The 24,261-nt window shown below is 38.3% G+C and overlaps 1 protein-coding gene across 6 annotated transcripts in view; it reads left to right on the top strand.

Moving 5' to 3' along the window:
- LOC118799317 (inter-alpha-trypsin inhibitor heavy chain H3-like) overlaps nucleotides 1-22,597 on the top strand; it is a 46,089-nt gene extending 23,492 nt beyond the window's left edge. The window contains exons 1-23 of one of the 6 annotated variants that reach the window (XM_036559074.1): nucleotides 4,881-5,007; nucleotides 6,360-6,523; nucleotides 7,189-7,293; nucleotides 7,984-8,146; nucleotides 8,294-8,404; nucleotides 8,801-8,929; nucleotides 10,808-10,924; nucleotides 11,046-11,214; nucleotides 12,182-12,292; nucleotides 12,471-12,652; nucleotides 12,735-12,914; nucleotides 15,217-15,344; nucleotides 15,465-15,652; nucleotides 16,579-16,629; nucleotides 16,723-16,764; nucleotides 16,881-16,898; nucleotides 17,142-17,195; nucleotides 20,219-20,287; nucleotides 20,406-20,510; nucleotides 20,653-20,821; nucleotides 21,184-21,332; nucleotides 21,837-21,912; nucleotides 21,996-22,597. In XM_036559074.1, the coding sequence (XP_036414967.1) occupies nucleotides 4,933-5,007; nucleotides 6,360-6,523; nucleotides 7,189-7,293; nucleotides 7,984-8,146; nucleotides 8,294-8,404; nucleotides 8,801-8,929; nucleotides 10,808-10,924; nucleotides 11,046-11,214; nucleotides 12,182-12,292; nucleotides 12,471-12,652; nucleotides 12,735-12,914; nucleotides 15,217-15,344; nucleotides 15,465-15,652; nucleotides 16,579-16,629; nucleotides 16,723-16,764; nucleotides 16,881-16,898; nucleotides 17,142-17,195; nucleotides 20,219-20,287; nucleotides 20,406-20,510; nucleotides 20,653-20,821; nucleotides 21,184-21,332; nucleotides 21,837-21,912; nucleotides 21,996-22,110 (2,670 nt within the window). In that variant the 5' untranslated portion in view covers nucleotides 4,881-4,932 and the 3' untranslated portion in view covers nucleotides 22,111-22,597. Of the gene's footprint in view, nucleotides 1-13; nucleotides 52-156; nucleotides 233-316; nucleotides 1,367-4,880; nucleotides 5,008-6,359; nucleotides 6,524-7,188; nucleotides 7,294-7,873; nucleotides 7,906-7,956; nucleotides 8,147-8,293; nucleotides 8,405-8,800; nucleotides 8,930-10,807; nucleotides 10,925-11,045; nucleotides 11,215-12,181; nucleotides 12,293-12,470; nucleotides 12,653-12,734; nucleotides 12,915-15,216; nucleotides 15,345-15,464; nucleotides 15,653-16,578; nucleotides 16,630-16,722; nucleotides 16,765-16,880; nucleotides 16,899-17,141; nucleotides 17,196-20,218; nucleotides 20,288-20,405; nucleotides 20,511-20,652; nucleotides 20,822-21,183; nucleotides 21,333-21,836; nucleotides 21,913-21,995 lie in introns of those variants that run through there. The other 5 variants (XM_036559076.1, XM_036559075.1, XM_036559080.1 and 2 more) reach the window with 5 other exon arrangements.
- The last annotated feature ends 1,664 nt before the right edge of the window (nucleotides 22,598-24,261 follow it).

Genomic DNA, 24,261 nt, shown 5'->3' on the forward strand with positions numbered 1-24,261 from the left:
TTATTCATGGAAGTCCTGCCAAAAACAGTATGGTGAGTCACCTAAGACTGTCACAAAAAAACAGCTGCGACTCATAGAGACATTTAAATATCTTCTTTTATGACGCCAGTTACCAGTGCTCCATAACACTTATAAACTCTGTCTCTCATTTCGAAGGAAAAAAACATGTTGAATATGAGGAATTATCAGGATCAGTGATCAAAATCAAAGATGAAGATGTGAAAGCGACCTGGTAAATACAATAAATTAAGACATAATAGTTAATCTAGATAATTGATTACTGATGTTTTTAAGCTAAAAGTGTTCTGTGTTGTAGGAGCACTGCTACTGACTATCGACGCTCTTCAGCCCCTGTTCTTGGATGCTGGTTCATACCATACAAGTCTGTCCTGCAGGGGGAGCTCTCTGATTTCACAGTGTCACAGCTGTAGACTTGCATATTAATTCTAATGAAATACTTAAAAACCGGATCAGAACTGTTAATTGTTTTAATTAAGCACAGCTTGAGTAGTCATTTATATTGGATCACATTTAAGATCAGCCAGTCAGGATCAGGTGATGGAAACTGGTAAAGAAAAAAAAAATTGGACTTTCGTGATGACCTGATTACTTTGGATTACTACGGAATATCGGATTCACATCACACAGCAGTCTTGATTCATACAGTATTGTTGATATATCAGCAGTTCCAGACAAAATGCAGTGATTGGAAAAGATTCATCCGATTTCAAAGCACCATATTTTTTACAACCGTGAGGCGTCTAGGAACCAATCACATACCACCTGAAAGAGGGGGTCATAGAGTTTCTGACCGTCACTGGAAGATGGCTCCCTTCAGTCTGAGAGGAGATGAGACCCCTGAGCAGAAAGTGTTCTGCATTCTCCACTTCAATAAGAGTGAATCCGTCATAACTGTGCAGCGTGATTTTCATTGGCAGTGAAGCTCCAACAGTTCAGAGCGTTCACCGTTGGTTCCAGAACACTGGATGATCTCCGAAATCGCACTGAAAGAGCCGTGAGTGCAGCGACACCCGACAAGCTCAATCGCTTACGGGATGAGTTTGACTATGGTGTTGATGTTGTCTGTACAGCTGGAGGAGGTTCAGACTGAGACCTTGTACAATTACATAATAAACTTTTTGCTCATTTAAACCATTTACAGTTCACTGGATTGATCTGTAATGATTTACAAGTGAAATAAATCATTTTGAAATCAGATGAATCTTTTTGAATCACCCTGTATTAAAAAATGTTATTTACCAAGCAGTCCAATCTTTTAACGCTTTACAATTTATGACATTATTTGTTTTATTTGAACGACATAAATTCAACAGTGTTTGATGTACTAAAAGGATGTTTAAAAGATTTGTTGGTGTTTCTTGCAGTTGGTTTCAATATCTATTCTTTTATGGTCTTACCATGTGTGTATTTACTGCTTTCCCCAAAACCCAAAGTAATCAGAGGTAGAGGTGTGAAAAGTACATCAAACTCGCCATACTGCCATACACAAAATGCATAATTTAAAATTGTGCCCCTAATAAGCTTTTACTTAAGAATTTTTACAGTTTGCATCATCAGATTCTCATACGTCTCATCTTAAATATTGAGTTTAACTACATATGGAGTGACTGAACCCATATTAACTGGGTATAAATATAACACAAAGAATCAAATTTCACATGAAACTAACTGGTTTTATGTTACAAAGTTCTCACAATTGCTCGTGTTGACAGTGTTAACGAGATGTAACTGTTCTTAGTCTGGAAAAAGTTTGAAGGAGCTAGGACTGGTCCCTTTTGAGAAAATATAGAATCAAAAAGGCTTATAAAATTGATTTTTATAGTTTTGATACTAATTTGAACTCATGGTGTAGCTTCAGATTTTGTGAGGAGAAATGAATCATTGATGACATTGGATACAAATGTAGGAATACTACATAAAACCAAATTATTGCAAATATCCCCCCAAAAAAGATTAACCTAAAAATTCTAATTGGAAGACCAAGAAGAGACGGATGGTGAATGGAGTTTATGCTCTGATTTAAAGTCCTACAAGACAATAAAGTGACACTTAGGTAAAACAGTGCACCACCACTCCTGTGTCAGCTCAACCTTCCTGTGCATCATTTGCTGTCAAGTGGGAGTTTTGCTTTGCCTTTTTGGCAAAACACAAGAGTTTTCTTGGTCTTCCAGATCCCACCTTGCCTTCCATAGTTCCCCTTACCTGCCATTTCAAGTACTTTTAACTTCTAAAGTAGTCATTTTCTTGCTTTGTAGCATCAGTTAGCTTCTTTTTTAGATCCTCAACTAGCTGCTTAGAGGAACCTATTGTTATTGAGTGTTAGCCCATGGTTTATGGTTTGAAGAGTCAAAGAATTTATTACAGTCTGGAATTCATCAGCGGACAGTTCCTGATGACGGTTCTTGACCTTCCCAACCAGTCCTAACAAGATAATTAAGGCCTGATGAGTCATTTTCTGTTGTTTATGTAAAGATAATGCAATATACGGTAACCACATTAACACTGCAGAACAAATATCATTTTTAAAAATCAGTGTGTTACATACATTGTTTTTACTTCTTTTATACCTTAAATAAATTAACAAAATGTGTGATTTGGCCAGAGGTTACCCAATTTTTTTCATGCAACTATACCTGTGGCTTTAAACAATTGTCATACTTTTTAAAAAAATATTTTTGGCCAATTTACAACCAAAAATCAATCACAACACACTATAAAACAGCTGTCTGATTTCTTACAGCCATAATTCTTTGTAAAACTAATTTGTCAAGTTATTTATCAACAGCAAACATCATTTTGTCTGTCTTTTTCTACTTATTGTTAACATCAGTTACTGTATGAGGTTGATAACTGAAAGGGTGGTTTCTGTACTGTATCTGTGACGAGTAGCAGAGTCTGCAGGGTTTGTTTAAAGCTTGTGTTTGTGTAGCTTCAGTCCTGCAGGGGTCACCATGGAACAAACTACAGTCAACGTAACTCTGACTCTGAGCTCTTACTCATCTGTGCTACTGCTGCCCCAACTGAGAAGGTAAATAAAGTTATGACAGTTGTGTGTTGGGTCAACATAGCTGGCTTAGCTGGGTAGGTTGTTAGCTTAATCTGTTTACCCCACAGTTTTTCTAAGGTGACGTGGTAGAGAAATGTGAATGTCAGCTCCCTTTATGTTGGGGTTTGTGACAAACACCACAACCGTATTCCTTGGTTTTAAAAATCACACCTAGGGTATGTTTAAGCTGCTGCTGTTTTCAGTTGTTTCTCTATCCACACAATGTTCTCACCTTTTTTTTTTTACCCCTTACCTGTTTACATCCCTGTACTTGTGAAAGTCCTGTCAGTATGGTGAAACACAAAGACTTAAACCAGCTGCAACTGTCTTCTTTTATGATACTAGATATCAGTGCTCCATAATGCTTGTAATCTCAGGGTCTCTCGTTTTCAAGGAAAAAGTTTGAATATTATGACTTATCAGGATCAGTGATCAAAACCAGGATCAAGATGTGAAAGCAACCTGGTAAATACAATAAATACAGATGTAATAGTTAATCTGTAGAATTTATTACTGATGTTTCAAAGCTAAAGGTGTTCTGTGTTGTAGGAGCACTGTTACCAACTATGGACGCTCCTCAGCCCCTGTTCTTGGGTGCTGGCTCGTACTATACAAGTTTGTCCTGCAGGGGGAGCTCTCTGATTTCATAGCATCACAGCTGTAGCACTCTGTGTTGAAGACGCTGTTCCAGACACTGATTTATTGTTCTAAACAATGATCAAAAATTACAAGGACCATCTAAACATGGGTTTCAGATTTGTTTTTCAGAAACTGTCGTAACATTGTGATTCTCTTTTCAGTGCCAGGATGGGAGATTTCATGCATTTATGATGTGACAGACATAAATGAGCCCAGCAGAATCATCGAACCAGAAAACTTCTCACTTCTTAACCCGAACACTCCATGCTTTATTTCTTTTCAGGTGGGTTGATCTTGAAGAGTCTATGGTTTTATGGACTGGTTCTGTTTGTGTTTTCTGTGGTGCTGCAAACATATTTTTATCAAGCCTAAATATTTAATTTTTATTAAACCTGAAGTTTACAGCATTTGTGGATGTCACAGAAATGCCTGACTATGTTAAAAAAAAGTCTTGTTTATTACAACCCATCAATAAAGTGGGGGAGGTGCCATTTTACCAAAATTGCAATATAACTTATGTTTTTTTTAGCCCCAGTAATGGATACATCATCTATACGTAATGGCTCAGTGGTACTTTTTATTTGCGTTATCTCAAAGTCTGGAGTTTGATTCACTGTCCCACTAAAACTAGACAGGCTGAGGAGTCAGGCTCTTTGTTCTGTTTTTGTTTTTATTTTCTTCAGCATTTGACTTAAATTATCTCTTAGCAAATATTGTAAAATATCTGGCTGTTTTCAGTTAATTTCAATGTGATGTAGTAATTCAGTTTTAACAAGTAAAACTGTTGCATGCACAAACTCAACTGTTAGATGTAAAAAATAGAAAGTTTTATTTTGTAAGAACTAGTAAAAAGTTTAAAATTAGAAATTCAGCTTGTCAGACTTTAATTTGTGAAAATGTAATTACTATTACATGTTAATTTCATGAATGAGAGGTTGTAATAACTTTGTTGTTGTTTGAAGTTGTAATAACTCATTAGCCAACAGATTTCTTCCATATCAGCAGAAAATCTCAACAATAACAAGGATTACTGCTGTATGCTTATTTAGTCAGTAGTAACCAGTGTTGATCTTTATTTGTTTTTGTTTACACCAGTGTTACCGTAAGAGGTTGATGACTGAGAGGGTGTTGTCTTTAGTTTATCTGTGGTGACCAATAGCAGAGTCTGCATGGTTTGTTTAAAAGCTTGTGTGCATTTGTTCAGCTTCAGTCCTGCGTGGATCATCATGGGTCGAGCCGCAGTTGGCATAACTCTATTTGGCTTCTGGCTCTGCTGCACCACCGCCGTCCCAGCCGTTAAGGTAAAGTGAAAGGCCAGGTTAGGTCAGTTGAGGTTTTATTGACTGTTTTTACAGGCAGAGTACTCTGTGTGATTTAAAGGGATTCTGAGCTATTACTATCTTACTGGTTGAAAGAATTGTCCCCCAAACGTTTAGTGATTAGGCCTGTTACTGTGTGAAATTCTACTGAAAATTGAAGTTGTTTTTCTTTCTTTTAGATACCCTTTGCTCTGACTTGCTAGCTGTGTAAGCCCCTGTTCTGATGATATTTGTTGCTGCAGGTGGTATAGCATAAAGGGTTGTATAGGAATTTGTATGTTGTGCAGTGCTGTTAATAAGAGAGCCTTCAAAATATTCATAAAAAAACAAGCAATTCTGTGTTAAGAATCACAGTGTATTGTGTGATCTGATTGTTACAAATTGTGTACAGTACAATAAATACACCTGATTCCTGTGATCCAAAAATATGAGACATTGCACGATTTCTGTTGAGAGATAATTTGATCAGATGAAAGCAGCACTGTTAGTTTTTATTTGTAATATTTACAGAGAGCTGAAAGTTGGACCGAACAGAGTTAACAGCCCCAGCCAGAACGCCCACGCAATAATTATCTTGCAATTTTTCAAGAAATAAGAGGCAAATGGAAAGAATAAGAATGTTTAATAATCTTCATCTAAGTGTATTAATTTCAATATTGGGGTGGTATTATAGCCACCTTTTGCATTTTCTTATTGTTATATTTAATGTTGCATTTAATATTTAATACAATTAATAAATGTATTTGGATGTCCGTGGAGAAAGTTGTGAAGCAACATATAATTGCCATATTTGAATGAGCATGAACAAAAATTTCACAAATCTATCAGACCAAAATAACAAAAGCACCCTGTTGTATAACCTGCACTTTTAGTTTTCCAAACAAATAATAAAACATTTTCACTATTTTTGTTAACGTTTAGTTTAATCATGACTTACATCTTTGATTAAGAGCAATAGGTAAACTGGGTAAAATCAGAAACTGGGTAAAAATCCATGAACTCATTAAATGAAGAAAGTAGCCAAGTGCTGTAAACAAACAGCCTGTAGTAGAAAATTTAAAGTATTTAAACTTTTAATTTGAGATGATTCTTCATACTTAAGACAAAGACGATTTGTTATATGTAAGTGACTATAAATCTTGTTGACAATCTGGTACACAAAAATGTGTTTTGAAACAAAACAATTGTGTTTAAATAAATTTTCATGCTGGTTGATTTTTTTTTACATTATAAGCAAAGAACTTCTAAGAGGCTCAATACTATTGTTAAATCTTACTGCTTTGGCATTGGAACATGCAGTCTTCTCCATTTTCAACATTTTTTCCTACACACAGGAACAAGACATTGACATCTACAGCTTCCACATAAACTCCACAGTAACCAGCCGCTACGCCGTCACAGTCATCACGAGCCGTGTGGCAAATCGACTTAATGAGTCCAAAGAAGTCCATTTCCAGGTCAAGATTCCCAAGAATGCTTTCATCAGCAAATTCAGAATGTGAGTGAATATAACAAACAGAAGCAGAAATTTACCAGGCCTCAATCCTCAAAGAAGCTCTGGACATTTTCCCAGTCAAACAACAAAAATACCTGTCATCCATATAATTACAAATGATTTTCTGTTGTATTTATTTTCTGCCTGGCTGTTTAACCATTAACTCACAGCAACTGCAGCAGAGGGATGAGATCACAAAACTGCACTGTCATTGTGAGAGGGTACCTAGCTAAATTAGCACCATGTTAGTAGTAGTAGTAATAATAATAATAATAATAATAATAATAATAATACAAATAATAATTTTTAATGTGATTTTTGCAGATAAAATTGTGGGCCTACAGATTTATACAGCTATTCTCTGTATACAAATATTATGTATTTACAGGTTGTTGTTCAGTAGAATTCTCTGTTAAAGGAGGACAGGAATTGTCTGTTGACTTCATGAAAAAGAATTTTATGTCAGTACATTCTCCTTTTTCTAAATGGATTTTTCTGTGGAACCAAAACTCTGTTCCCAAAGTTTGTGCAGTGTTTTAGCAGGGATATTCAGCTTGATAACACTGGGCTAGTCAGGTGTGTCCTTTAACGTCCAGAAAGTGAAGGTGGTGTAAAGCTTTATCAGTAAGACAAAAAGTTGATGTCTGAAAAAACATTTTTTTTCTCAGGACCATAGAGGGAAAAACATATGATGGAGTTGTGAAGGAGAAAGAAGAGGCTCAGCAGCAGTACAGTCGAGCAGTATCTCAGGGACAAAGTGCTGGAATGGTCAGGTATCAAAAAATCTAATCATATTACAGTTTCACCAACACATTTTGAAACAGATTTCCACATAATGGGCCTCAGCCATGAAGCAAGAGCAGAACAAACTGGTGAACTTTTGTAAAGAGTGGTTATTCGAGTTACTGTAGCCCAGTGGTCTCCAACCCTGGTCCTGGAGAGCTCCCTTCCTGCAGTGTCTAGTTCTAAACACAAAATGACACCTGCTCCAGCTAATTAACTTCCTCAGAAGTTCCTGATTGGCTGGATCAGATGTGTTAGGTAAGTGGAGGGGCGGCATGTTAGATGCAGGTTGGAACTACTCTCTGCAGGAAAGTAGCTCTCCTGGACCAGGGATGGAGACCACTGCTGTATCCTTTTGTCAGCTTGAACAAGTCTGGCCATTCTCCTCTGACCTCTCATCAATAACTCCTGGAGACTGTTTTGTGTCTCCAAAACTGAAATACTCACACCACCCTGTCTGGCACCAACAAACCCATTTTCCCCAATTTGATGTTTGACATGAACATTAACTGAATCTCTTGACTTTAGTCTGCATGATTTTCGGCGTTGTGCTGTTGCCACACGATTGGTTGGTTAAACAATTGCATGACAGGAGATGTACAGGAGTTCCTAATAAAGTGGCCAGTGGGTGTACGTCTGTTATCAGCTGTGTTGATATACCAGATCCCTGTGTGTTCCAGCTCAGTAGGAAGGACTCTGGAGGACTTTAAAACCTCAGTGACGGTGGCCGCTTTCAGTAAAGTGACCTTTGAACTGACCTATGAGGAGCTGCTACAACGACGACTTGGCAAATATCAGTTACTCATCAATGCCCAACCAATGCAGCCTGTAGGAGATTTCAAGGTAAAGACACGAAACAGATTTAATGGTGATCAGGCTTTCTGTGCTGCACTAAAGGAGGACACTGTATGTGACGCAGGACAGTGGATGAAGATTTTCTGTCTTATTTAGATTCTAAAGTTCTTGTTTTTGGTCATGTGTGTCTGTTAGATTGATGTGTACATCCATGAGAGTCCAGGTATTTCCCTACTGGAAGTGAAAGGAGGGCTGAACACTAATGAGCTGGCCAATGCTGTAACCACTACACGATCTGGTAAAGAGGTGAGGACGACCTGTACTTAGAGTCGTTATATTTATTGTAATATATTATACATATATTCCCTAAATTAAATCTAAAGAGATAAAAGAAATGTATACGAAGCATAGACATACAAGTGCTCTCAAATACCTAATGAAATTAAGTTGATTACAGGTCAATTAAGCCAAACAAATGTGATTACTCTTCTTAATGAGTTTCAACTATTTCACAAACAAAAAAAACATCCCAACAACGTATTTTACAAAGGAAACAGTCCTGATCATAAATCTAAAATATACATTACTGAATAGGAAAAGCTAGATGCATTTGTAGGATTCTTTACTAAATCCAAAAGGCGCAGTAAAAACAGTCCAAAAAAACATACCAAAAAATGATGGTATGATATTTTATGTTTGCAGGCGTGGGTGAACTTTTATCCCACTCGTGAGCAGCAGACCAAGTGTGACGTTTGTGGTGAAAATGGACTGAATGGAGACCTGATCATAATGTATGATGTAGACAGACCAAAACCCAGTGGAGAACTACAGGTATTGCATGTTACTGTACAGTACTGATGGTAGACCTATAACCAGCTTTACAATTACTGGCATTTTTGGTATTGATGGATTAAAAAAAAATAGGATTAGAATGTCTTTGTTAATAAATAGCTTAATTTCACCCTGAAAACATGAGAAATATAACCCTTTATTAAAGTAAATGTAAAAGTACTGTTACCTCAGGGACGGCTCTGGAACGCCCACACTTGTTTAAGTTGTGAGGTGTTATCTTGTGAGGTTAAATGCTGGTCAGTGTGCTCATGGCAAGGCATGGCTCAAACGAGGCATGGTAGTGGGTGCCAGACAGACATTCCTTTTCCAAAGTTGTGCGGGCATTAAACATTCCTCGATCCAGTGTCACGTGTGTACTGGAAATACGTCATAGAAGGCTCCACCCACAGTGGACAGCGCAGTGGTGGGTGCTTAATGATCGTGAGCAGCAGCATCTGGCTAGAATTGTCTGTACGAGCAGAAATCACATCAACATTCAATGCAGGAGGCCCCACATGCATATCCCACAGGTCAGTGCAGCGTTCTTTAGCTTGCGTGGGGTGTGGGAGCAGAAGACCCACCACAGTGCTTCTGTTAACACCACAACACTGGACACAGTGCCTCACTTCGGCTCGTGAGGTTGCTCACTGGACCCTAAAGGACTGACAACATGCGATGCGATCCGATGAGTCACGGTACCAATTGTTTCGGGCTGATGGTAGGGTTCGTGTGTTGCGCAGATCCCATGAAGCCATGGACACCCTGCTGTCAACAGGGCACTGTGCAGGCTAGTGGTGGTTCCATACTAGTGTGGGCTGTGTTCTCATGGCATGGGTTGGGTTCACTGGTCCGCCTGAGCACATCACTGACCGTTTCACTGCTTGGTGACCATTTGCAGCCCTTCATGAACTTCATGTTCCCCTGCAATGATGGGATATTCCAGCAAGATGATGCTCCGTGCCATCGGGCCCAAGTTGTCCAGAATTGGTTTGAGGAGCATCTGACGAATGATGTCGCCTGCACGATTGCCCCAATCGAGCATTTATGGGATGTGGTGAGAGGTCCATTTGCACCAGAGATCCTGCACATACCAACACTACAGTGCTGTGGGTGGCTATCCAGATGGCATGGCTCAACATCCCTCTAGACGTCTTCTGTCCACTTGTGGAATCAATGCCAAGTCGAGTTGCTGCACTTCGCTGGGCTAGAGGAGGTCCTATTTACTATTGTTCTGTTTTTATAGTGGCAAATATGGGAGCAATAAAGCACTTCTATCCCTGAAGAATTTCTGACCACTTCTGTGCACTATACACATTTTAGTGTGAAACCAACCGAACCAAATGAAAAAGATAAAATGTCACAACAATCCAAACTCTGCTGCAGACAAACTAGATGTGAAAACAATCTTACACTCTGCCCTTCAGCTCTCCCCACAAGTTTTCTGTGGGGTTTAGGCCATGTATCGTACCAAGATTCCCAGCCAGATATCACAGATACTCCTCCATACTTAACACTGGGGACGAGGCTCTTTTCTGCATAACCATCCTTATTTTTACATCAAACCCACTTTGTGTTTTTGCCAGTATGGTGTAATTTTGTCTTGTGGAGAGCAAAATAAACATGCGTCCTCTTCCAGGTAGGTTTGCTAGAGTTCCAGTTGTTTTAAACTTGTTAATTATTGCCCTAACAGTGGACGTGAGCGTTTTTAGGCGGGTCACAGTTTTGTTTTTGTTTTTTTGTCGTTGCCTGATTTATGAATGTCAGCACACTTTTGTCTTGTTTCATTTGTGTATTCTCTTAACCTCCCCATGTTGTCAAACCCATATCATTGTTTTTCCTTTTCTCTCATTCTTGTCTCTTTTCTTTCATTCCTATCAGGCATCAGACGGTTATTTCGTCCACTACTTTGCACCTACAGATATTCCACGCATACCGAAAAATGTGGTATTCGTCATTGACCGAAGTGGCTCCATGCGTGGGAGAAAGATTGAGCAGGTTAACTTCACTGTTGAAAGTTGCTTGTTGATTTAATACTTGCTATTTTACTGTGTTTTATTAGCAAATTAAATCATTTCTATGCAGCACTCAGATTTGCTGATGAATCTTTTTATTCTAGACTCGTGAAGCATTGCTGAAAATTTTGGGAGATCTTGGTGAGGACGATTACTTTGGGCTGATCACTTTTGATGATCGTATAGACGTCTGGAATCCTGAACTCCTCCAGGCCACAGAGAGGAACCTGAAGGCAGCAAAGGACTTTGTGAAAAAGATTGAAGATCGTGGCTGTAAGCTCAAACCAAGCAATTTCTTTTGTTGTAAACCAACCATGGATAAAATAAAACAAAAAATAAATACTGATGACATAACAGTTTAACCAAAAGGGGGTGATGTCAGTTCTACAAGGAGGGTGATGTTGACTTTTTTCGACTCACATCAATCCCTGAGTATCACTGTGACTGAGACGTTCGCTAAGCATCATTCAAACACTGCAGTCTGACACACTGTCTTGCTGGCTATTTAACCAGAACACACAAAACTCAAACTCATAAGAGAAAACTGAACTATACTGGAACAACCAATGTCAAAGAGACCGGATTCAGTCACTACTACAACGGCTCAGAGATCGTGGTAGCTGGACAAATCACAGACAACAGCCTGGAGACTTTCCAAATGGAGGTCATTACAATCTCAGACAAGAGATTCCTCTATACGTATTTAGCGACAAGTTTTTTCATTGGACAGTGGAGCAAAATTTGGCTCATTGCCATGCGTTTCTGTCTGTTGTCTGTCTACTAGGCGTATACTCACAATACAAAACACACTAAAACTTAAACTCATAATAGAAAAAAATGCTTTGCAATAATGACCAGCGGAATTTTGTAGTATGCTAATGATTTCAGGCATTTGTACCTTCTGTGTATAAATGCCTGAAAAATTGGATTTCTGTTTATGTTTAGTTCTATTTATTCATAAGATTTTAATATTAAGAGTGAACTTGCACAGTCTTTTTGGGTTGGCCAGTGATAAAAATGGCCAAAAATGAGTCTAATTCCACTGGGACCAATCATAGCCACTGCTTAAGGGCTTCCGTAGAATGATCAGATAAATATACTGTACATAAAACATCAAGAATATTGTGATATTGGTATTGTGATTTTTATTGTAATAATGTAGGATATATGCTCTTTAAAGGAGAAGGTAGGGCTTTTTGGTTAATATCCAGTGTTTAAATTGCTGATCTCTGCCCCTCAGACACAAACATCAATTCTGCAGTGCTGAAGGGAGTGGAGATGATCAACAAACACCCACGAGAAGGCTCCGCCTCCATCCTCATCCTGCTGACTGACGGAGCACCAAATAGAGGCAAAAAAATAAAACTCGAACATGCAGTGAGGCCTCCAGTCTGGTGGCTAACCTGTAGCAGCAACAACCGGAAATAGTTACACAGACAGATCATTGTTGCTTTTCCTCTCTGCAGCTCTGTCTGATTCCATCACTCAGGGAAATTACCTTATTTTGCTAACATCTCCTTCTCCAACAGGTGAGAGTGACCCAAAAAGGATTCAGGCCAATGTGAAAGAGGCCATTGTGGGAAAGTTTCCTCTGTACTGTTTGGGGTTTGGATTTGATGTTAACTTTGGTTTCCTGGAGAAAATGGCTCTGGAAAACAATGGACGTGCTCGTAGGATCTATGAGGACTCGGATGCTGATCTTCAGCTACAGGTGGGATAGAAAGTGACAGTTAAATTCATTCTAGTGTTGCGGCTGTACAGCAGCATTTCAGCACCGTCTTCATGTTTTGTAGGGTTTCTATGAGGAGGTGGCCGTTCCTCTGTTAACTGGTGTCCACCTGAACTATACTGGAGCAGCCAATGTCACACAGACCAGATTCAGCCACTATTACAACGGCTCAGAGATCGTGGTAGCTGGACAAATCACAGACAACAGCCTGGATACTTTCCAAACGGAGGTCATCGCAATCTCAGTAAGACTAATCCTGATTTAACGCCGTTAAGACCTTTCGTTTCCAGGCCAGTTCAACAAGACATTTTTACTATACATATTTAGCAGTGATTAGTTAGCAGTTTTTCTCCATCTTGCTTGACATTGACATAACTGACTCAAGCCCCGCTCTAGGCCATCCATGGCTGATGCAAGGTTATATCAGAGTAAGCCCTATAAAAACGTTACTGTTACTGCATTACAATATGAAACACCATAAAACATAACCACCAAAACAGACATTTTCAGTATATATGATATGCATTATGATATTTAATGTGCTGGACAACCAGTAGAACAACACTTATATCAAAAACTATATATGAAACTTATATCAAAACGTATCAATATAATGATGTTCAATTTATTCAACATTTCACACACTACAGCACAAAAAAATCCAGTTAAACAGGGCTATCTGTGCCCTCTCTGTAATGAAACATTAAAGTGGTCTGTATTCTTTAAATACTGACGTATATTCATGATACACTCGGAAAAGCATTTTGTGACCATTTATCATGATGACAAAAAATATTAGTGATGGCCGATCCACTTTTTTTCAGTTCCCATCCGATTCTGATACACAACTGCCGATACCAATACAGGTTCCGATAAAAGAGCTCTTTTTACTTTAATATTATCGTTATTATTGTTGGTATTGTGTTTAAGGTGTTTAATCTTCTAATCATTAGGCATATCTGTATTGGAGGCTGCAGCTTAACTGCTGGTGTGTGAACCCTGCACTTCTTCACCTGACGCACCGCCCACTGTAGTGCATATGTTTTCGAGGTTACCCAGTGTGCAGTGAGACTTATAAGAGGCACTGAGATCACATCTGCGGTCCAGATATCAACTGTGAAGCTCATGGCTTTAACATCTGTGCGGCTAAGGTGATGATACTCAGTTGTACAGTTCAGGGACAGCAGTCTCTGAATCTCTGAAATGTACTTTCTGGATGGCAGGTTATACCTGGGCTCTAAGAGCTCCAACAGGCTACGAATTCCGACGTTTTCCTCTACAGATAGCGACTGGTCATCGAGTATAACGAAGTTGAGCAACTTCTCTGAGATCCCTTTATCCTTTGGGTCGTCTGTTGGAAGTGTATCGCGTTTCTGGAAAGCATCAATCAGAGTCGCTGCCTGGCAGTGTCTTCCTGTCTGTTAGCTAGCATGAACTCCTAGTACTCTTTCAAATGAAACCTCTGCAGGTTCTTGATTAAATGTGTTGTACGCACGACACAGCCGTACTTCCACCCCTCGGCACGCTGGCCTTAGACACATTACAAGTACCGGTCTTGCTTTTTGGCTTTTCCACACTAAAATATCTCCAAACAAACAACATTTTAGTCAAACCAACAGCTAATGTTATTTGCTTACTCTGTTACAGGCTGAAGTTGCCGCAAGGTCATGTCATACTGCCTATCCCTACAGTCAAAGCGTTGTTATATCAGTGGCAAGAAGTGAGTTTTTGATAAAGTACCATTAGGAGTTTGACTGGAGATGCCAGTTATCTAGTAGTTGTAGATTCGTTTGTTGCAGCTCCTTTGGCCTTCATAATGGTATGAATTCTACAGGATGCTGAATGTGTGGTAATGTTGTATCATGCAGACATGATTATATTGTGTACTTTCTGCAGATTAGATGGTTGCAGTGTTGAGTGAATAGCCCTTTCCACCTTATCTCAAATATGCCTGACGATTAAGATCTGCAGGCCACTGAGGTTAAAATCCTGTTGTCATGTTCCTGAAACCATTTGACGATGTGCGTCATTTGTGACATGGTTGTTCATAATTATGCTGTGTTAATCCAAGTGTGAATAAACTGCAGACACTAACTGATGAACTTGCTCAGTAATCATGGTCAGACCGCTTTACTATTCGCCACAACAAAACAGTCCAGCTTGGTAGCACAGCATTCTAAACTGGAAACTCAGTGATATGTAGCAACTCTGAACTGTGCAGTGTACTAGGTGAGTGGTGTACTTAATAAACTGGTAACTCTGTATTTCGCTGTTATTGGAAGAAAACCTCGTATCTCCAAATGATAATTTTACAGGAGAAGAAAAAAACCTACTTTACTTTTAATGTAAATGTTAATGGAACCAGACTTTTTCCAAGTCATTTGGGCCGTTTCTTTTGGTCCATTCATCATGAAATTTACACACAATGTAAAGAGCAACAAGTATTTTAAAATTATGTCAAAAACTGAAAAACGTCTTTGTTTCATTAAAACAGTTCAAAGCTAAGCTGGATTTACCTCATTTTATCTTTTTCTGTCTCTTTGCAGAAAAACAGTAAAGTGACCTACCAGGACTCTGTGTTCACGAAAGACCTCGCGGGAGTTTTGCCACAACATGAAAACTCCATCCAGAGACTTTGGGCTTATCTTAAAGTGAAGCAGCTCCTGGAGAAAGAGTGAGTGAGAAGAAGTGAAGTGATCTGCACTGTTCAGTGTTCTGTGCATGTTCATCTTTGTCTGGTTATGTAAAGGTATGTTTGTAAGTCACACTAAGCACCATTAGTTCTGCGTTTCAGGATGACACTTAATGGGGAGGAGAAAGAAGCAGCCAGGAAAGAAATCCTGGATCTCTCTCTTAAGTATGAATTTGTGACCCCTTTGACCTCCATGGTGGTCACAAAGCCTGAAGGAGAGGACACACAGGTCGCCAACAAACCTAAAGAGGAAGAAAAGCCAAAGCGAAGGCCACCAAGGCCAGCCTGGGGCAAGTAGCTGATATGTGCACAGAAAAAAATCTACCGCGCAATGGAAAAGAAACAAAATCAAATTTATTGAGCTTCAGAACAAAGTGTTCCACTGTAGAGCCAAAAGGTTCCTATAGCCACACCATGCTGTTCTGTTTCAGTGCGAACTTGCGAGACCGGTTGGCTACACTTTATCCTCTGAACTTGTGCCATCTGAGGTGATGCTGAGCCTGTACTGTGGCACTTTTAGCCTGTTAACTTAGCCTGACATAGTTTTGCTAACATTAGCAGGCTACAGCTGCAGACACCCCAGAACAGGTGTATTTTTAGCTTTCTGTCACTTGGCTTTGCTCTCTGAGGTTTTGAGTCATTATCATGTAAACATGCCTCAGTGTAGCTTTAGATAGGCAGGATTTAACCTGTTCTGTGGGGAGCGAGCTGTCAGCGATCTAGCTAAGCTGATGTGAACCAGCTGCTCTCTTAATTAGCAGGTAGTTAAACATTTATTGAATAATGGATTGAAAATACATGCACTGTATTCATTTATTTGACAACCATATAGATCATTTTTAAATTGTTTTAGGCCAGGATGAGGTGGCACAAAAGAGGTATAAATTTAGAAGCAATCAGAGAACAGATAACACCATTACGCCATCCTACCTGAACAGTTCTGCGGCCCCGAGGATGGTTAGTTAACCGTGCTGAGGAAACCAAGCTGAGGTTCATTCCATGCCAGACTGTGTCTGTGTGGAGCAGTGGCCAGCATGTCCCTTTTTAAGGAATAAACCCAGTAAATTTGCTAGTTTTAGGAGAGAGAATGTGTTTTCAGAAACAGTCTTGGGTCCTGAGTGAAGCACCAAGTACTATGAATACTGTATAGAAAACTCTTTAAGGCAGCTTTGGTTTGTGCTTTGGAACTCAGTGTGTGAATTCTCCTTTCTAACAGCAAACACCAATCAACTGACAGGCTGGTCGGGACCTCACCAAGCATACCTGGGTTTGTTTTGTTTGTTTGCTTCTTAATTTTTTGTATATATTTGTGCATATTTTGTATGCAAGTTTGTTTACTCAGTGTCTGATTTCTCCTCAGCTCCAAGTCATAGAGGTCCCTCTGCATCTGGTAAAATATCAGGTCTTGAATCAAGAATCAACTTTAAAATCTCTTAAATCATCAGCTTTAATAGCAGATGCTTTGAAAAAGATTACTGACTTTCATCTGTTTCTTACTTTACCTTTGCTTTGATCTAGGCATTGGAAGCTATGGCTGTAAGTTTACTGATTTTCTTTTACATGAATGTCGTGGCTTAAATGGTATTTCAAAGGCAACCAAAAAGTGGAATAACATTGTTTACAGTGTTTTTTGTTTGTTTAATTTCACTTTAGCTCGTCCTGTGTGTGCATTAGCTTTGGCCTTAGCAAAACATGTTTTTTTAATTGTTTTAGCTGTTGGTTCAGCAGCTGTTGTTCCAATGTAAAAATCCCAACGACTTACGTCTGTTTCTTCTTCAGATGGAAGAGGACGTTCACCCAGCATCAGTGATCTTTTTCACAGAGTTTATAGCAGTAAGTGTGTTTGTGTTTGATATCTTAACTGCTGTTTGCATATTCAGAAAACTAAAGAATTCATAACAAACGCTCACACAAACTTATTTTATATCAGAGGAATTTCAAGCTCTACAATAATAATAATAATAATAATATCAACTTTATTCATATAGCACTTCGTACATAGAAATGCTGCTCAAAGTGCTTTACAATGAAATTAAATAAAACATCAAAATCATGTATGTAAAACAGTACATAGCTAAAATAATTTAAAAAGTGTTTGTTTAATAAAATGGTAGTAATAAATAAAATAAAAATAAACCTAGAATGAGAGTAAAAAATAAGACCAGTAGGAAATAAAAACAGAAAAACAGAAATACAAACCTAACAGAATGTTATGCAAAATAAAAATGTTTTCAGCTGCTTTTTAAAGCTATTAACAGATGATGCCTGATGAATATTAATTGGTGTGATGAATATTAATTTGGTGTGTAAAAACAGAACATCTTCACTGTCTTTATGTGCTTCATCCTGGAACATTCAATAAAGCAGCGCTTGATGATCTTAAAGCACAACTTGAACTATGTTCTTTCAGGCACTCAGAAATATATGTAGGTGCTAGTCTATTAAGAGATTTATAAACCAGTAAAAGAATTTTAAAATCGGCCATAATCCAGACCAGCAGCCAGTGTAACGAAGCTAAAACAAGCTTTAAATGCTCTCTCTTTTTGAGTGAGTTGGTCCTCTACCTGCAAAGTTCTGAACAAGTTGTAGTCTATCGATTGTGGTTTTAGGTAACCCAGCCAATAACACATTGCAGTAGTTGTGAAAAAGTAAAGCATGGATCAGTTCTTAGCATCTCGCAGTCTGAGAAAAGGTCTAACTCGTGCTTTATTTCTTAAATAAAAGAATGCAGTTTTCGCAACATTATCAGTGTGAGGTTTAAAAGTTAAGGTGGACTCTTAAATTGCGCAAAAATTTTCAGTTTTATCTTTCGACTGTGCAGCCAAACTTTCTAACTGAATTAAAACCTTTGTTTTATGCTTCATTACCAGTTATGAGAACTTCTGTTCCCTCCCCTTAATTAAAAAAATACCATTCACCCAGTTAATGATACGAAACAATGTATTAGTCTGCTGTAAAGCACTTTTGGCTTTACAGAAATATATAATTGTGTAGCATTGGCATAACTGTGATAACTGACTCCATGGTTTTTTATAATTTGACCTTATGAATGACCATTTACAATGAAAAAAGAAGTGGGCCTAATACGAAACCCTGTGGAACACCCGAAAGTCTGCCATATTCTTTGGAGCGATGCTCAGCTAGACTAACAGTGTACTTGCTACCTTAAAGATATGTATGAAACCACTTTAAGACAACTGGGTAGAAAGGCCTGCCCAGTTTTTGAGGTGGTTCATCTTCAGCAATGCTGTTTCAGTACTATGACACGATCTGAAACCTCACTGGAATTTTAAAAACATAATTTCCATTTACAAACTCATTTATTTGTGTAAAGACCACTTTTTCTAGTATTTTCCTTAAAAAAAAATGAAGCTATCGAAAATTTGTTTTAAAAATGAAATTTCAATTGGATCTAAAATACAGGTGGAAGAACGTAGCTGACAAATGATCTTACAGAGCTTGTCAGATATCTTTCTAAAATCATGCACTGTGGCTCGTGGTTGAAAAAATGTCCGAAATTTTGGTCTTGAGTACCTCAGGCCTGATCAAACATCAGTGATTTTATCAGTAACAACAGCGCAAAAAGATTCACATTTTGATGTAGATGCTTTACATAACCAGTCATTCACTGGAGTGGGATTTAAAAGGCAGTCAGTAGTCAAAAATAAGTTTTTAGACATGCATCAGTACCGATACTAGTATCAGGTGAAGGCACGATGCCGTGCTCGTTTACTCATACCTGCCCTCATATACGATACCACCTGATACCATGTGATGTGAGCCGAGTGTACGCTGCCAGACTAATGAACAAACAACTCAAGCTGGGAGTAAACAAGGTTTTCCTCGCACAGAGCAGTGCAGATATACAGAAGCACTTTTCTGACCTAGAACAAAACCTGCTCTTCTTCACTGCAACACTGCTAGATATCCAAGGTAGCAAGTGTAATATAGTTACCTAATGCATTTCATTTAAAATCAGCTCGATTTTAATGACATAACTATTAGGTACATTGCTCTCATCTACACTAACAACTACTTAATTCTAATTAGGCTACTCAGTATGGTAATGGAATCAGTATCTGTGAGTATTAAAAAACATACGAAATGCATGACTACTCCTTGTACACTTAATTTACACTAAATCTAGCTGGTCACTGTTTATACACTACTGGTCAGAGGTTTGAGTATACATGCAGGAAAGCAGTGTTATGTCACACAAATGTTAAAGTCCACCCCATTGCCAGAACTATACAAACACCCAAACATCTTATTCCATTCCTTGCTAAAACAAACCCAAATGAATCCAACACACTGCCAGACTGCCTTCACAGTAATACCACTTACAGTTAATGGGGGCAGAAATATGGTGAACTGGTTTGTGCTGTTAAAAGCCAAATATAAAGAAGCTAAATTACTTTGACAGTCACCACAGTCCTGAAGGCACGAGAAGACAGGGAGAAAGACAAAGGAAAGAGAGAATATCCCAGCAGAGAGTTACTCACGTTCAAATTAAAACACTTCTCTTTTCATCACTTCAAATCTGCCAACATTACTGTCGCTCTGCTTGTGGTCTACTTGCTCAGACTCCTCCTTCCAAAGGAGTAATCAGACCTTTTGGCTCTTCTAGAGAAAATTTCCTGCTCTGTGTAAATCTGTGTATTAGTGTCTCTGCAATTTTAAGAAGCCAGTTTGTGGTTGACATCTTTTAAATGGCTGTTGAAAAAATACATTTCAGCTGATCGTTTCATTTTAATTCACGCCAATAGTTTGTATGTGTTTTAGTAAACAGTGCTTTGTCATCAAACTTCTTTGTTTCTGCGAGTCCTGAATCAAATGTTCTATGTTCTTTTTCTTAGTATCACCAAGAAAGCAAGCGGCAGCACCTAAAACTTCTCAGACGCCAACTCGAACAACCCCCCCTCCAGGTAGATTAAAGTGGTTTGCAAAGCTGGTCTGGTGATTCGAGTTACTGAAGAAACTGCTTTAATAATCCTCATCTTCAAAGGTCTGTCTTGTTCTTCTCTCTCTCCCTCTGTCTTTCAGTGGTTGCCGTGAGGTTCTTGATCTCTTCTCGTGATCAGCCTAAGCCAATATGTTATGACCTCCCTGCCGCTTCCAAACTCCGCCTCCTGATGGACCCCTCCTCAGGTGAGGTGTTTCGTGTCTGGTCCTCTGCTGACTCACCTTGTTCAGGCAGTTTTGATGTTTTCGTTTATTACCATTTAAGAACTGTGTAATAATGAGAGTGATTTATGTTACTGTTCCATCTGCTGTGTTCCCCCCTCCACAGATTTCTCAATGAATGGTGAACTCTCAACAAAAGGCTTCAAACAAATTGCTCTTCATTACAAAACGGATTATTCCTTAATGCTCAATACATCTCATATCCTTTATCATGATGGCCTGAATAATGTGATGTTTTTGTGGGGACAGGAGCCCAGCAAGCACGAGACTGACAGGTATGAAACCAGTGTTGAAATGGAAATAAGTATAGGCTGTTCAAGGCTCCAGGCCAATACAGACGTATGGCAAGATGTTTAAACTGGTTTTGATTGTTTTAGAGACAATTAACTTCCATGTGTTAACACACTGTCAAATGTAGTCATAAAACAATGAAGGGGCCAGTCTTTCACATCCACTGTAAAAACAGCCGTCTTTAATTTTCTTTACCAGTAACATTTATTCGTCAGATTTCCACCATGACTATAACATTAATATTTATTAACCCATTAATGGGAATTCCTATGTATTTCAATCAGCATCACACCATCATGTTGACCATTTTTTTTTGCCACTGTCATTGTTGATTCTGTCCCCATAGTGTGTCTCTGATTCTGAGGAATGATGAAGTGGACGTCACCATGGGAACCGTGCGTGTCGTGTTTTTTCGTCATAAGAAAGATGGAGAAATGTTTCTGTGGCCTGCAGTTCAGCAGCAACCAAACCACGTTAGCATAAAAGGAATTTTTGGTAGGAGGAAAGAAGGAAACATTTTTTTTTAAAGATTTTAGTAAATTTAGTAAAGATTTTAGTAAATTAAAGACAAATATACAGAGCAGAGGCGCTCAGTTCTGGACCTGGAGATCTACCACCCTGCAGAATTTAGCTCCACACCCAATCAAACACACCTGATCCAGGTACTGAAGGCCTTCAGGAGCATCTGAATATTAGAGCCAGGTGGGTTGGATCTGAGCTCTCCAGGGTGGTAGATCTCCAGGACCAGGACTGAGTTCCCCTGATTTAGAGCATCTCTAAGACTTACTATAAATAATCGCTTGAATAAATAAGTAAAACTACAGCTCTTTGCCCTCTTCACTAACCTGTACTATACATTGGTTTTTGTAAAATCTCATTGATTTTACTAGTGAAAGTCCTGTGAGAATCAGTAGAGAAAGGAGAAAGTCAGATGAGATCATCACAAAGACTTAAACCAGCTGCAACTCATACAGAATCTCCATGTGTCTTGTTTTCAAGGAAAAAACAATCTTGAATATGAGGAATTATCAGGATCAGTGATCAAAATCAAAGATGAAGATGTGAAAGCGACCTGGTAAATACAATAAATTAGGACATAATAGTTAATCTAGATAATTGATTACTGATGTTTTAAGCTAAAAGTGTTCTGTGTTGTAGGAGCACTGCTACTGACTATCGACGCTCTTCAGCCCCTGTTCTTGGATGCTGGTTCATACCATACAAGTCTGTCCTGCAGGGGGAGCTCTCTGATTTCACAGTGTCACAGCTGTAGACTTATGTATTGAAGATGCGCTTCAAAACACTGATTTCACTGTTCTTAATTCTAATGAAATATTTAACAACCAAATCAGAACTGTTAATTGTTTTAATTAAGCACAGCTTGAGTAGCCATTTATATCGGAAACTGTATTCTGGCATCTCCATCTGAGGGCAGAACATGTTCTTTTTGGTGATCGCCAATACAAGACAGGGTTCACATTTAAGGCCGGCCAATCAGGATCAGGTGATGGAAACTGAAAAGGAAAAAAAATTGACTTTGAAGATCCCTGATTACTTGGAATACTGGATTGATGTGACACAACAACTTGATATGTAAAGTATTGTTTACATATGAGCAGCAATTTCATACACAATATTTTAAAAATGTTAATTACCAAGCAATCCAATCTTATAACGCTTTACAATTTATGACATTATTTCTTTTATTTGAAAGACATAAATTTGACAATGTTTGATGCAATAAAAAGATGTTTAAATTATTTGTTGGTACTTCTTGCAGTTGGTATGTATGTTTTTATGGGCTCAACATGTTTGAATTGAAAAAAAAAGGAATAAGGTGTAGAGCTGTCAAAACCAGGATACAATTTGCCAAACTGAAAATACTTATACTTGCTAACATTTTTAAAATGTACCTCAAATAGGTTTTAATTCAAGATTCTACATCTCTTAAAATCAAAAAGGCAATTCAATTGATTTTTAGTTGTGATACTAATTAGAATTCATGGTGTAGCTTCAGATTTTGTGTGCAGAAGTTAATCATTGATAAGACTGTTATTTAGTATAGGAATACCAAATAAAACCACAATATTGCAAATATCCAAAAAATTAAAAACTAAATGGGAAGACTGAGAAAAGCTGGAAGAGTTTAACTGGATAACTATAGTATATTTATTTGACTGTTGTGGAAATATATTAACCCGAAACCAGTTGAATTAAAGTTATATGTGATTTAAAGTTAAATATTAATTTGCGTTGTGTTTGTACCCAATTAATTTTCATCTCTGTTCAGTTGTTCTTTAAGCACTTGAATTAAGTTTTTAAGATGCAACTGCTTGGGCTCGTGGTCACGATTAACAATTCATCCTCTCGTATCTTTTAATCGTGGTCATGTTTTCTTTTTGGTTGAACGCACTGTTTGTTTTTTTGATTTGTGCGCAAACAAAATAAATGTAATAGATACAGGTTGTGTTATTGGTCCTGTGCAGAAGCAGCTAATAGCTCCCTGAGACTGTCTGACAGGTTTTGATGTGTTAGATTGATGAGATAATGGACAGAGATGCTCATTAGTTTTGATATTGATTTGGGGGCGTTATGAAGACACTGTAGCTCCTCACCCAGCAAACAAGAAGAAATTATGAACGTTTCAACATCCTCACATTTTTATATCTACATCTAATCTATAGATCGAATTAAGAAATTATGACCATGAACAAAAGAAACAGTGCGTACAAACCGTAAAACGTTCACTCAAATTAATTTTTATTTTTACCTCTGTTCCCTCCGGGGCTCCGTACTGGACGTACGGTGGTTTGCCTTCTCACTAGATGCACTTGAAAAGTATTGCTGATTGTTGGAAGGGACAGATGGAAAGTCGTGTACATCTGAACAGACTGTATGTGTACTCTGTATGTAACTGAAGTTGTACATCTGTCCAAATTATTCAGATTTAACAGCAAACAAAACATACCAAGGATTATTACCATGTGTTTTAATAACATATTTTGTCAGGAACAGACATTTCATTAGACTTCATGTCCAGTTTTTTTTTAACTGTAAGAAGTTGATGTCTGAAAAAGGTTATGTCTTTAGCAGTTGTGACCAAAGGCAGAGTCTGCAGGGTTTGTTGTATGTGTTTGTTCAGCTTCAGCCATCATCATGGATCATCATGGATCGAGCCACAGAGAGCATAATTCAGTTTGGCTTCTCACTCATCTGTACCACCACTGCCCCAACCAAGAAAGTAAGTTTAGAGGCCATCTATGTTCATTTAAAGTAATTAGAGGATTTTGTCGCTCTCTGTGGATCCAGGTTGATTTGAAAAAATATACACAAATGGTCTGATATGAAAACATTAGAGACAAAGGACATTGTGATGAACTCACTGGCAAGGCTTCCCTCTGACTCTGAATGCAGATCTTGTTAA

The sequence above is a fragment of the Colossoma macropomum genome, unplaced genomic scaffold (genome assembly GCF_904425465.1).
Source record: "Colossoma macropomum unplaced genomic scaffold, Colossoma_macropomum, whole genome shotgun sequence".
Classification (NCBI taxonomy): Eukaryota; Metazoa; Chordata; class Actinopteri; order Characiformes; family Serrasalmidae; genus Colossoma; species Colossoma macropomum.